The sequence below is a fragment of the Choristoneura fumiferana genome, chromosome Z (genome assembly GCF_025370935.1).
Source record: "Choristoneura fumiferana chromosome Z, NRCan_CFum_1, whole genome shotgun sequence".
In the NCBI taxonomy this organism is placed as follows: domain Eukaryota; kingdom Metazoa; phylum Arthropoda; class Insecta; order Lepidoptera; family Tortricidae; genus Choristoneura; species Choristoneura fumiferana.
The window spans coordinates 43,295,489-43,309,443 of NC_133472.1; the positions used below are offsets into that span (position 1 = coordinate 43,295,489).

General features: G+C 38.1%; 1 protein-coding gene across 1 annotated transcript in view; it reads left to right on the plus strand.

Moving 5' to 3' along the window:
* Positions 1-16: 16 nt before the first annotated feature.
* Positions 17-13,955, plus strand: part of LOC141437627 (laminin subunit alpha-like) — a 98,199-nt gene continuing 84,260 nt past the window's right edge. Inside the window, 4 exon segments of the mRNA XM_074101079.1 lie at positions 17-251; positions 6,344-6,490; positions 11,441-11,568; positions 12,844-12,952. Of these exon segments, the coding sequence (XP_073957180.1) occupies positions 66-251; positions 6,344-6,490; positions 11,441-11,568; positions 12,844-12,952 (570 nt within the window). The 5' untranslated portion in view covers positions 17-65.

The window sequence follows — 13,955 nt, forward strand, 5'->3', positions numbered from 1 at the left end:
TAAAGTACGAGCTGGCAACACTAACACTGCCTCTCCATTCCGCGCCCGACCGTCGTCGCGGCACCATGCGGGTCGCGATAATACTACTGCTCGTATACCGAGCCACAGCAGAGATATTGACGCCACCGTATTTCAATTTGGCTCTAGGGAAACGTATAACCGCGACAGCGACCTGCGGAGATGAGGGCAAAGAACTGTACTGTAACCTCGTAGGAGGAGCCGACGAAGACGAACGTGTGATCCAAGGACAGGTATGTACCCCAAAGACATTAGGGGTGTTAAAATTAAAAAAAAACGGCCAAGAGCGTGTCGGACACGCCCAAAATAGGGTTCCGTAGCCATTACGAAAAAATTAAGTAATATTTTTCTAAGGATTTCGTATTTTATACGGAATATTCCAAGTTTAGGTATATTTTATACCTTAGGCTGCTATTTACTCTTAAACTACTAATAATTCTCAAGCAAAACTAGCCGTTATAGTTTTCCTTGAAAGTTTGATATACTTACTACCATCCTGATTTTTTTCAATTTTTCCACCCACCGGTTTAGATTTTAGAGGAGGGGGGGGGACGCTCGATTTTAATGAAAATTTGCTATTTAAAGTTCAACATTTCGCAAAAAAATCAATTAATCGAAAAATCGTCTTAGCAAACCCCTAACGGGCATTAGGCTAACGCTCCTTTTTTGCGTCGGGGTTAATAACAAAAAAAAAATGGCCAAGAGCGTGTCGGACACGCCCAAAATAGGGTTCCGTAGCCACTACAAAAGTGTTACCGTATCTCCTCTTCCTCTCCCTCATTCCCTCCTCCTATATCCTAGGATACGTAGGTGTCCTGTAATCCTGATGGGTGGCAGTGATCGCTTACCATCATTTTGCCAGCTCTGTGATAAAAAAAAAATATTTGTACCACTTTACGGTAAAGAAAAAGTTCGTGAGTAAATCTGCACCAAACTGCGCAACAATTCTTTTGTGTGTGTGAAGTTCCCGAACCGCACTGGACTCGTGTGGGAACTACGGCCCAAGCCCTTTGATTGTCCTTTGTGCCCAGCAGTGAGAAGTATGTAGCTTGGGATGGCTTAGCTTTTTGATTATTATTATCACATTTTTTTCTCCAGAATGTTATCAAGATACGTAATTACAAAAAAGTTCTTGTTTGATGATTAATGTAATGCCGAGCATCGAACCCGTTATCTTTATGAATGGGGCACAGGATGAGATAATTTTATCTCTCCCGGCTAAATAGGCCGCTGTTATCTAGCAGAGAATGCAGAGCAATAAGGCCACCTAAGATTCAACAAATATTTGGGAAGATTCAGTGCCGTCAAAAATGATTAAGTTTTCGTTTGAAAAAAAACAGTTGTTGCTAATACATGGTAATGTATGTAAGTACATATAAAAAAAAAATGCACAAGGTTATAAAGTCGATGGAACCGACGCTACAAACCAATAGCGTCAAGTCAGTATTACCACCCTATCTAAGTTGAGCTGCAAACTGAATCAGAATACAGTCGGGTTAAATTCGACAACTAGGTACATACATAATGTACAAGTAAAGTACCTAAATGACCAAATTAATAACTTGATTTCGCTCTGTTTTGGCTAAATAAGTTTTAACACTATTTAGTTCATTTTTCAAAACGACAATTTTGAGAATCCACGTTTATAGACGGAAAAACGTGTTTTGCCCTTATTGCGTAGCATAAATAGTAGATTGTACAACAAGGGCATAAAAAGAGCCATTTTACCCGAGGCGTTCATATAGCTACCCGAGCAGGTACACTGCTTTTCACTTCGATTGAGAGGAAATTAAATAGCAACAGTGGAAATAATTGTTCACTTACTAGGTACCTAACTTTCATTTTTCATGCATTGCTATATAGGTAATTATTTTTAGTTATATTGATTTATTTTGATTGATTTGATTGATTTCAAGTATTGCATAAATTAAAAATTATTAAAAACATATATAGAAACTTTTTTGTTTGTGGCTGTTGACACCTGATTACCTTGGTCTTAGACGAAGATTTCACTTTATGCACTAGAGCATAAAGAATCATTTTATGTCGCCTAGATAAAGCATAAACACGAACTTTACGAGCATGAGAAGTGAAAACGTTTTTCGATCGGTTAAAACCGATTTCACGTGTCGTGTGGGGAGACCCTAACGCCGTAAGTGAACTCTGCAAGTTATATAAAAGCTTCTAAATGTACGACAATTGAGTTATGTTAATAAAGAAATAATATAACATTTATATAACGTCATAAAAAACATCTCAATCACATAAAAATGGAAAAAAGACAAGACATACATGGATCCTTTCGACTGCCATAATTTTAAAAGTCATAATGTTGTTTGTCATAATTTTTGTTAGTCAAATTTCCAACTGATCCCATACATTTTTCATATATTTTTAAATGGTCACCTGTAGAACTCTATAGGTTAGGTTAGGTTTGTTTTATAACAATTCTGAAAATAAATGGTTTCAGAGAAAAAAAGAGTTATGTCAAACGTTACATTATGACTAACAATTTTCGACCAGTCAATTTAGACCCAAATGTAGGTACCATCAGCAAAATAAGTGGTCTATCAATTTTTAAACAAGTTCCTATCAAATGAATATGTCGCTAAAGTCGAACTTTCAAGTTGACAGACACGTCTATTGGCATTATTATTTTATGACATGCAAACGATTATCAACTTTAGGGTGGTAGACCACATATTTGGCTGATGGTACCTACATGACGCTAAATAGGTCAAAGCCGTGGAGCTGTTTTTCAGTAGATAGGACCTTTAATAAATAATAATAATAAATATCACGGGACAATTCACACCAATTGACCTAGTCCCAAAGTAAGATTAGCAAAGCCTGTGTTATGGGTACTAAGCAACGGATAAATATAATTATATAGATATAATAATATAATTTCATACAATACAAACATCTGCCCCGACACGGAAATCGAACCCGGGACCTCAAGCTTCGTAGTCAGGTTCTCTAACCACTAGGCCATGTGGTCGTCTCTTTATACTTTTAGACCTTATATGTTAGAATTATACTAATGTTCAGTTACAGATAAAACTTACGCAATTGTTTAATGAAAATTAACTGTTAGAAGCCGGTACGCGATAAAGAATAAGTGTAACGAACGCTACCATATCAATAACCCCCGACCTGCTTATCAAAACGTCGAAAAATAACTCGCCCGTTGTTAAATTTACCTATTTTTAAAAGCTTTTACATCTTGGTACAGTCATCATCATCATCATGTCAGCCGAAAGACGTCCACTGCTGGACATAGGCCTCCCCCAAGGCTCTCCACTCAGACCGGTCTTGTGCTTTTCGCATCCACCGCGATCCCGCGATCTTAACCAGAAATGATGATATCCGCAGTAAAACTAAGGTTACCGACATAGCCCGAAGAATTGCGAAACTGAAGTGGCAATGGGCGGGGCACATTGCTCGCAGGACTGATGGCCGTTGGGGTCAAAAGGTTCTCGAATGGCGTCCGCGGACCGGGAGACGAGCTGTCGGTAGGCCTCCAACAAGATGGAGCGACGACCTTGGTACAGTCGCTATCAGATATTTCGGAGAGGCCCAGGTGGTCAAAAATACCGATACATGAACTCCAATCCATACTTATATTATTAATGCGAAAGTGTGTGTGTTTGTATGTTTCTCCGTCTTTCACGTCGAAACGGAGCGACGGATTGACGTGATTTTTGACATAGTGATATTCTATGCGCCAGAGAGTGACATAGCGTCACTACTTTGAAAAAATCTCGTATCTAAAATCCATATGACAACAAAATTGAACCTTGATGTAATGTTTATAAAGTTCACTCTGAAAAATTATCTATTTTGAGCTACGAGTTTTTCTAAAAGTAGTGACGATAGGCCACTTTTTAGCCCGGAAAATCCTCCGTTTATCCTGTACGTATGTAGGTCTTATAAAAATGTCGCGAATCGGATTTCACCCTATAAAAGCTTTTCGATCGATTTGTTTAGTTTTTGTTCCAATCATTTTTGCCACAAGCTTTTTTTTCTGACTATACTCGCTCTGTCCATACGTAATTATCAGTGAAATTCGCGAAAAGAAGTAAAAGTTTTTATTACCATATCTGTAAATCTGAAAATGATTATTCCTTATTAAAATTATTAAATATTTTATTATTTTCATTTTAGGTAAATATAAACATTAAATTCGTTTTGTGAAGGTAGTTACAATTAAGATTAATTAAAACAAGTCTAGACTTTTATATGCCTTCTAAAAATGAATATACCATTAAAATTGAGATTCCGCATCTCAAAAACAGAATAGTGTCATAATTTCTGGATTAACAACTCCACTCCATATTACTTTTGCCGACAAAGTTTGAACAGGTAAATTGACTCTACCTTTTATAATCCGACCTTTTAAACAGAAGTACATATTTTAATACCAGAAGATGGGCAGCAGCGTCTTCTTGGCGACTCTTACATCCTATACTGCGCTCGCCAACCCGCTTGCCAAGCGTGGCGAGTATTGGCAACCCAGCCCCCCCTCATGCAACTGGAGGTCTGTGAAATGTCAACAGTGGACGTCCTACGGCTGAGCTTGCAAGGTTTGAAACAGACAAGCCAACAAGAAGATCAAGCTTGTAAAATGAGTTGCAAAAGTCCAATCCATTGCAACTCACAAGCACCCGCTATTCATCCACGACTGCACAAAAAAACAATAATAAACTTAACCGTTCGGCCATCATTTTCGGGACCCAGACAAAAGGAGCATTTGGTTGCCACATGCTGCAAAATTGCCACGAAGTTACACGAACATCGCCGAAAATGGCCGAAGACAGCCGAAGAAATTGGAGTTACGCGAAATAGGGCACCGCCAAGTTATCTCTTGCGGCCACGGAACTGGGAATCGGATCCATCTCCAATTAATGCAACGTTACATTAGCACTTGACAAAGCCTTAAAGCAGTGGAGTAAAGCAGAAATTTGCTTAACTTTAGGGATTTGATTTAGTGTTGCGATTGCACCTTGGCTGCAAGTATAAGTTTGTGCTGATGTCTAATTGGTAACGTTTGCATTGATGTCCTTTTTTGCCAACGTGCGGTTTTTGCTGAGTGCAACAAAGAGGAGTGTATTCTCGTCTTTCTGTACCTAATAAAATAGTAAACAAAACTATTGAAGAAGATACGGAATTTATTTCGTTTCTCTTTCACAAGAAAGTCCTAATCTAGAGCCAGAAACACGAGTGTAAGGTAAACGTCCGAGTGCTAGAAACAACGCCCAATAGACGACACCCTGCTGTCATCTCTATTGCAAATGACATAAGATTAAAGATGCCAACTATTCAGACAGTGACGTACGTCAGCGTTACTTGGGTTCCATGGCTCTGAAGGAAGAAGGAACCCTTATAGATTTACCTGTCTGTTTGTCTATCAAGACCTTAATGAAATACTTAGGGCTATAATCACAATCACAACAGCCGTATCTAGAAAAATCAAGTTTACCAGAGCCCTGCTTCTAAGGAAAATGTACGTAATATGGTACCTATCGTTTTATATTGGTTGGTTGAGAAAATTTTCAAAATTTTATTGATGTTGTAGCTGTAACAAAACTAAATTATTGAATTTCAACTTTTTCCTATTAGTAAGGTACGGTACGGTTCTTATGGTACCTAACAGCCCTATGATAGACCCTTTTTTATAATGTTTTGTGTACCTACTTAAAAATTACAGATTACGATAATATGAAACAGATGTATCATCGCAACCCACTCGCCACTGTTCATAAATTAGCCGAGTTAAACATGCACGTAGTAAATAATAAATAATTAATTATTATAATAATGGTTATTAATAAACCAGAACATCTTTACACGGCCAAATTACGAACAGTGACAACTTGACACCAATTGACCTAGTCCCAAACTAAGCAAAGCTTGTACTATGAATACTAGACAACGGATAAACATACTTATATAGATAAATACATATTAAACATCCAAGACCCTAGAACAAACTTTTTGCCAGGAATCGAACCCGGGACCTCATGCTTCGTAGTCAGCCATCTGGCCGTCAAAACTAACTGAACAATCCCAGTTCGCGACTATATAAATGGGAACTTGTACCATCTATCGATCTTTTTCACCTTTTTTATATTCAACTGGATGGCAAACGAGCAAGTAGGTCTCCTGAAGGTAAGAGATCACCACCGCCCATAAACATCTGGAACACCAGACTGCAGATGCGTTGCCAACCTAGAGCCCTAAGATGGGATACCTCAAGTGCCAGTAATTTCACCGGCTGTATTCCTTTGAAGTTGTATTAACTTAATTTTCGATTTTTTTCCAGGCATGCGCCGATTGTGACGCAAACGATCCCCTCAAGAAACACCCCCCAGAATATGCCGTCGACGGGATGGAGACCCGCTGGCAGAGCCCACCGCTCTCCAGAGGCATGAAGTACAACGAAGTCAACCTCACCATTGACTTGGGACAGGTCAGTACAACAAATAACCCCTCCAAGAAGGCAGCTACCCTTAGATATCTCATTTTATACTATTGGATAAAAACATCCATTGTTGTTCAATTAGACGAGTATGATCTATGTTTTAATTATTTGCTCATATTACAGGCCACACCCGGTATAACAGAGTTCTAAAGATTTGATATTCAAGAGCAGACAGAGAGAGGCATACTAGCATGTGTTCTTTACATACATTATTATTTCAAACACATTAACGATGGCGGGGTTAGAATATCAGCAGCCATTTTGCACCGCACGCTACTGGTTGTGTATATTCCTTATTCTTCTGTATCCTAGTCTACATTTAACTTTATGTCCTCTCTGTGAGGTAACGGGGGTCGATGCACTCTGCGCAGGAGTTATATTAGGAACCGTTTCCCAAACCGTAACAGGACGCGACTGCGTTTTAGGCACTTGGGCATTTTCGAGTTCACTCCAGTTGTTATGAACCGTTACATTTTTCTAGTGGTTTATAATTGGATACTGATTTGCAATAGTGTGTTAACCCTGATTAATTCCGCAATACAATGTCAACCCTAAGAAAAGAATTTTAACAGTTGACATTGTATTGCAAAATGACAGTGGCTTGACTCAGTATTGTAAAACAGCATTCAATTATGATCAATGGACTTGGTAGTTGGAATTCCGAGATTTTACTAATTTAAAATAATTTATCTTGTCTTATAAACATATCTTAAAAATGTGATAAAAACTTTGTATGTATGTCGCTGGGGGGGGCGGAATTACGAAGTCTGACTGAAAATTCCAATATCTCTAAAACGACTGAACGGATGTTGATAAAACATGTCTATGAACCATCGTTAGAAAACCTGGTTTCAAATAAAAAAACTGCATTCAAAGGTACACGATGCCATAGACACACATAGCGGTCAAACTTATAACACCCCTCTATTTGCGTCGGAGGTTAAAAAATCAAGTTGTCTAACATGGTGACGTCACAGTTCAGTATTACTATACTAATTAACAACTCATATCGTAAGTAAAAGGATTCTGTTCTCGTGAACTTGCGATCTTTATCTTGATGCTAAGTTATCATTTAAAGTGCATTGCAAAAACTATGCTGGGCGAATAAGCGAATTGTCTTATAATTTCGTGTATATCTTGGTAGTTTATTATTTGTATACAATACAATACACAATAAGTATACATATTCTAGTATCGATCAACCATACACAACTCAGGAAACGTATAAAAGTCGTGTACTTAACGTTTACTTGTTACTTGTAAAAATTATGTTAGTTAAAATTTTTGTTTTATAATTTAATTAATGAACTGAACTGGAGTAATTCTAATTTACAAATTATTACAAATCGTCACTACTTTAAAAAATCTCGTATCTCAAATCAATACGTCAACAAAATTGAACCTTGACGTAATGGTCATAAAGTGCACTCAGAAAAATTATCCATTTTGAGATACGAGTTTTTTTTAAGTAGTGACGAAATATTAGTACATAATTATATTAATTGTTATAATTGTCAGTTTGTTATGTGAGCATTACCTAAAACTTTTTTCAGTTAAAACTTTAAAGGGTAGGGCATTACAACCGCCGCTTCTCGTGTGTTACGTAAATCAAAGGATAGTTATAGCCCATGAACTAAAACCAATGAGGGCTATCGCGTATGAATTCGCCGCTAGAGGCGCTAGTGTAGCGTGAGGTCTCCGAAATGTCAAATCTCATAGTTTTCGGGTGAACTACCCGGGTTTATTTATAATTAGAATATTTTTGTGAATATTTTGCAATAACTGAAATTAATTATGGCAAATATGCGTTCCGGGGCAATGAATGTCTGTGTTTTGAGACAGTTTTGTCTTTCGGAAACCTTTGTCCTCCCTTTTTACCGAACAAAACGGGGACTATGCAACACTGCGGCATGCTCGATATTTTCATGGTACGGTTTTAAGGTGTATTAAATATGATTTTAATCTAAACTTTGTTTTCACGCCCGTAATAACAGACTTTGAAAGCCATACTTAAAAACCTCACGCAACAGTGCGCCATCTAGTGAGACAAAAAACGATAGCCCTCAATGCTTTTGCGACCACACTGCGTTTGTACCTACATATTATTAAAAAAATATCTTATAAATATAGGTATGACTAGGAGGTTGACATAACGAATTCTTATAATGAGACAACTGTAAAAAGCCGAGCGATTGATATAATAGTACATAACGTGTCAGCATGCTATAGCAATCAGTCGCCAACCGGCGACAGGATGAAGTGGGTGGCTGTGGCCGATAATTAAACATAAAATACTTGGAAGCGATATCACACAGACACAGGGTGATAATACAAAGTTCTAACGGTCTATAGCCCAATTCGGACTTGCAATAAAAGTAATAAGAATGCATTAAATGACGCTCCCTGTAGGATCCTTAAAAAATAAGTGAATGAGGACCACAAAGTTATTTTTAAAAATTCTATAATCTCGGATTATCAATGCAAATGCAAAAGCCGCAGGTGCCGCAGGTTTTTGCAGGTGGTAGGACCTTGTGCAAGGTCCGCCCGGATTGCTACCACCATCTTGCTCGCTAATCCTGCCGTGAAGCAGCAGTGCTTGCACTGTTGTGTTTCGGCGTGGAGAGTAAGACAGCCGGTGAAATTACTGGCACGTGAGGTATCCCATCTTAGGCCTCTAGGTTGGCAACGCGTCTGCAATACCCCTGGTGTTGCAGATGTTTATGGGCGGTGGTGATCTCTTACCATCAGGGGACCCACTTGCTCGTTTGCCATCCAATCGAATAAAAAAAAAAAAAGCCTTTAGAGCGAAGAGCCAACTAAAAGTGACTATAATTTGTTTATTGATGATTTAAATTTAAAGCTTCTAAAAATAAAAATGACATTTTTAATATATTTGCTTTCCATACCTTTCAAGTAAATTCCATTAACCGATGAGGAGTTCCGTCCTGCGGAGACGATCCTGGCCGGACCACCAGGATGTACTACAAGATTATTGTATGTCATTAAATTTACATAAGTATGCCAAATTTCAAGTCAATCCGATTATTGGGCAAATGCGACAAATTTAACTAGCAATAATAATATATTGTACCTACACACTTGCAAGTTAAATAAAATCTTGTAAAAAAATATTTTCACTTATGATTCACACAATCAACAATAACAATGAAAAAATGTGCACAATGTAACATAGTTTACAGAGATTTTGACCAGGTTCGATTCCCGGTTACGTATGAGTTAAATAAAAAAATTGAATGCCTGTTTTGTTATCTAAAATTGAAGCCATGGATATGTATAAGAACTGCTCGTTTTTAAAGGTATTAGATGAATTATGTATTTCTTTAACTCATCATTTCGCTTAGCACCATTGCTCACAGCTGTACGTTGGTTTTAATGATGGCTTTTACGACTAATGAAACATACCAGTTTTGTTTTGTTAAACCAGCGATAAAATCTATTTTAATGGGTCCCAACTTTAATCAACCAAGAAATTACTTTACCTCCCTAGGGTTCAATATCAGTAAGTCGTAAATTGTCAAGGTTATTTTCGAGTAAACGATTTATCCGTATAGGTCACCGTCTAAAAAACAGCTCCACAGCACAGCTTCTTTTTTTCATAAACATATTTGCAAACCCTGAATAACTACTTGGCTTTAATAAGCGCTAAGGACTAAAGGGTTACTTTCTGCTTTTGCGAAATAATTTACAAAATTAAATTCAAGGTTTTTTCACTCGACTTTAATGTAAAAAGAATCGAGCGTATGTGTATGTACATACGTTCATAAAAGGTACATCCATACTAATATTATAAATGCGAAAGTGTGTTTGTGTGTTTGTCCGTCTTTCACGCCGTAACGGAGCGACGGATCGACGTGATTTATGGCATAGAGATAGTTTATGGGCCCGAGAGTAACATAGGCTACTTTTTATCCCGGAAAAATTCATAGTTCCCGAAGGAGCAGCGCGCGATAACTGAAAGCACGCGGGCGGAGCCGCGGAAAAAAGCTAGTCATCATCCCAGCCTATATACGTCCCACTGCTGGGCACAGGCCTCCTCTTAGAACAAGAGGGCTTGGGCCATAGTTCCCACGCGGGCCCAGTGCGGATTGGGAACTTCACACGCACCATGTACCTACTGTAATTCCGCACATGAATTTCGAAAAACTCAGAGGTGCGAGCCGGGGTTTGAACCCACGACCCTCTGTTTGAGTGGCGATAGGTCAAACCACTAGGCCACCACGGCTTCAAAAAAAAAAAAAAGCTAGTAATTAATAAATATATACCTAGTGCCATCCACGAAGACGCGTGATTTTGACAAAATTAGACATTAATGACATTGTAATAAGAACCGCGGCACGCGTAATCGTGAATGACTCTACCTATATTATGTGTATATCTTTGGTCCTCTCTGTATCTTAACCGGCTGGACTGTTAACAAATACTAGGTATCATTAGAATCACCATGAAGGCGAACGATGTTTTTTATCGTGGCTTTGATGACGAATATTTCATAGGTACAGTCAAGGGCAAAGATATCGACACGGCCAAAGTTGCAAAAATATGTATACATGGCCTTAATGTTAAGTGCATAAAGTCGTGTATACATATTTTTGCAACTTTGGCCGTTTCGATATCTTTGCCCTTGACTGTACAATGTAAATGAGACTTACATATAAATATATAGGCAATAGATTCGATACACAGGAAAAAATGTATTATAATGAAAAAAAAAACATCAAATGGTATGAATTGGGCCCCACTCAACATAATATGTCTAATGTTTTCAGGAATGAAGACAACAAAGACCACAATGTTATCCACTACCATTAGCTTACCACTATCATTAGATGTTATATTATATATATTTTATTTTTCCCCAGCTAATAAACAGCCAACAGTCTTTCGTTTTCCATGTGTTAATTGGTCTTTTTGTTTCAGGAATTCCACGTGGCTTATGTGTTCGTGAAGATGGGCAACTCGCCGCGACCAGGACTCTGGGCGTTGGAGAAGAGTCAGGACTACGGGAAGACTTTCAAGCCTTGGCAGTACTTCTCGGATTCCCCTCAGTAAGTAGAGCTTTTTAGAGTTCAGCACCTGAAGTAAACCTACCAGGTGCGAGGCGGACTCGCGCACCGAAGGTCCCGTACTTCTTGGGATCATTCGCAGTAATTCCTTTGGTAGTACAAAAAACGCGACAAAAAAGGAGAATTATTAGTACGAAAGGAAAGGAATTAAAGGAACTAGGAGTACTGCAAGTATCTAATCCATTTGTTGCCCCTTTTCTTAACAAAAATTACGCTGTGTGCTGTCATTCTTGATAGTTGCTGACAAAGACAAGACTAACAGACGAAAATGACGAATTTGAAGACGCGTGAATCTTTAAGATCTTTTTTTAAGGAAACAGATATCCTAACCCTGCCGTCGCTTTATGTTTTTGAAATAATCATGTATGTTAGGAAGAACATATGTGATTTTCCCACTAACGTCGATAAGCCAAAGGCTACTAGAAACACAGGGAAGCTTAAAGTTCCATGTTACAGACTGGCTAAAACCAAAAAGTCTTTTCTGGGAAATTGCATACGTTTTTATAATAAAATTCCAAAAAATATTATAATGAAACGGATACAAAATTCAGATCTATTGTCAAGAAGACATTAATATCAAAGGCGTATTATAAAGTTAATGATTATATCATGGACAGGGATATTTGGAAATAATTCCGATCCGCATTAGCGATCCCTTCAAATAGCGAACCTACTGTGTTAAAAATAAAGTTGTGTTAAATACTTGTTGATGTATACATAATTATTTAATAATATTGTAAATCTGTTTAAAAAAATATACCTCGTTGAGTTTCTTGCCGGATTCTTCTCAGCAGAGGTTTTTTCCGAACCGGTGGTAGATTTTTTTTTGACATTCATAAGTGCTTGTTATAGCCTAAATTGAATAAAGATATTTTGACTTTGACTTTGACTTTGAATGTTAAGATTTTTTAGACTCTTTTAATTGGCTGTGCCATATAAGTACCTTCATATCAAATTCCGCCTGCTCGTTTGCCCCCTATACCATAAAAAAAAAAAAAAAAAAATTTCAAGGTACAACCGGAAACCCTATACTCGTAAATTTTCCGGTTAGGGCAACTTGGAGCACCTTTTTTAATGACCGTATCTTTTAATTGATTGCGAAGAGTAGACTAAGCTAAGACCTAAGAATTTATAGTAATTTCGGCTTGATACCCTCATGTATTCTTGGGAAAAAGGGTCTTAAAAGACGGAAGGACAGACAAACCATATTCTGACCACCTCATTTGTAGCCTGCTCAAACATTTTTGATACTTACAGGGACTGTGAACGATATTTCGGCAAGGAGAGTCTTCAGCCAATCACGAGAGACGACTCAGTCATCTGCAGCACAGAGTACTCCAAGATCGTGCCGTTGGAAGGTGGAGAGGTGAGTACAGACCAAAAGCAGTATTAGAATCAGAACCAACATCGAAGTACTACAGCTTTTTGCCAAAATTACGCGTCCGAGCTTCAGCATGATTACACCTGCACTGCAATGCTGTTTCTGCAAATTTGCCATTAAAACGTGTCATCATACCATTTCCTCGTACATAATCAGCACTGGAAAAAGGAAAATATTTCCTACTTCAAAGAGATTTGGGCTCCGAAAATTTGATGCGGATGCGACGAGATACAAATTGCGACCACAACGCGCAATCCATGCGAGCAAAGCGAGCGCGCCTCGGCAGCGGCTGGCTAAAGCACCAGGATCTAATTAATTTGGACATAATTTGGCCTTTACCAGTGCTGGGGGCCTACCATGATCTTTTCATAAACGATCCAAACGCAGAGCAGTTCAATTTAGACACCTAAACTAAATCGTCGAAATTGGTACCACTACGTTTATTTCTCAGAGCTGAGTCTCAATGGTTTACCAGTGAATGAAAGAAGATATTGTCTCTGGTCCGAAACTGAAACGCTAAGTCGCGAAAGGGATGCCGCTATATGCAAACCAAAGAGGAAGGAGGCAAACCAAAACCTCTGTATTTTGGAAAACCATAACTCTGTCATTACGTGTTCTTAGCAACCGTTGTGTTGATTACAAATAAATGTTTACCACAGACCTAAGAGATACTAACATGTTTACGCTGTCACTAATCCACGAGTCTCTTTTCTCATTGAAAAATTAGTTTTATCAATGAGGAGGTAAGAAGCACAATGTCGTGAGTACCTATGAAAAGTTATAAAACTTGAATAAAAGTTTAAAAGTTATTGAAATTCATTAGTTGAATAAAAGCGATCCAAAAGAATTGACAGAATGTGTAACTTATACTGAATCGCTAAATTTGACACTGAAGCGATTCAATTCCCACTCAAGTTAAGCGTCATGGTACGAAAACCGCTTGAAGTGAGTGAATGAAAATGTCTGTATCTCTGTCGCTGAACCGTGC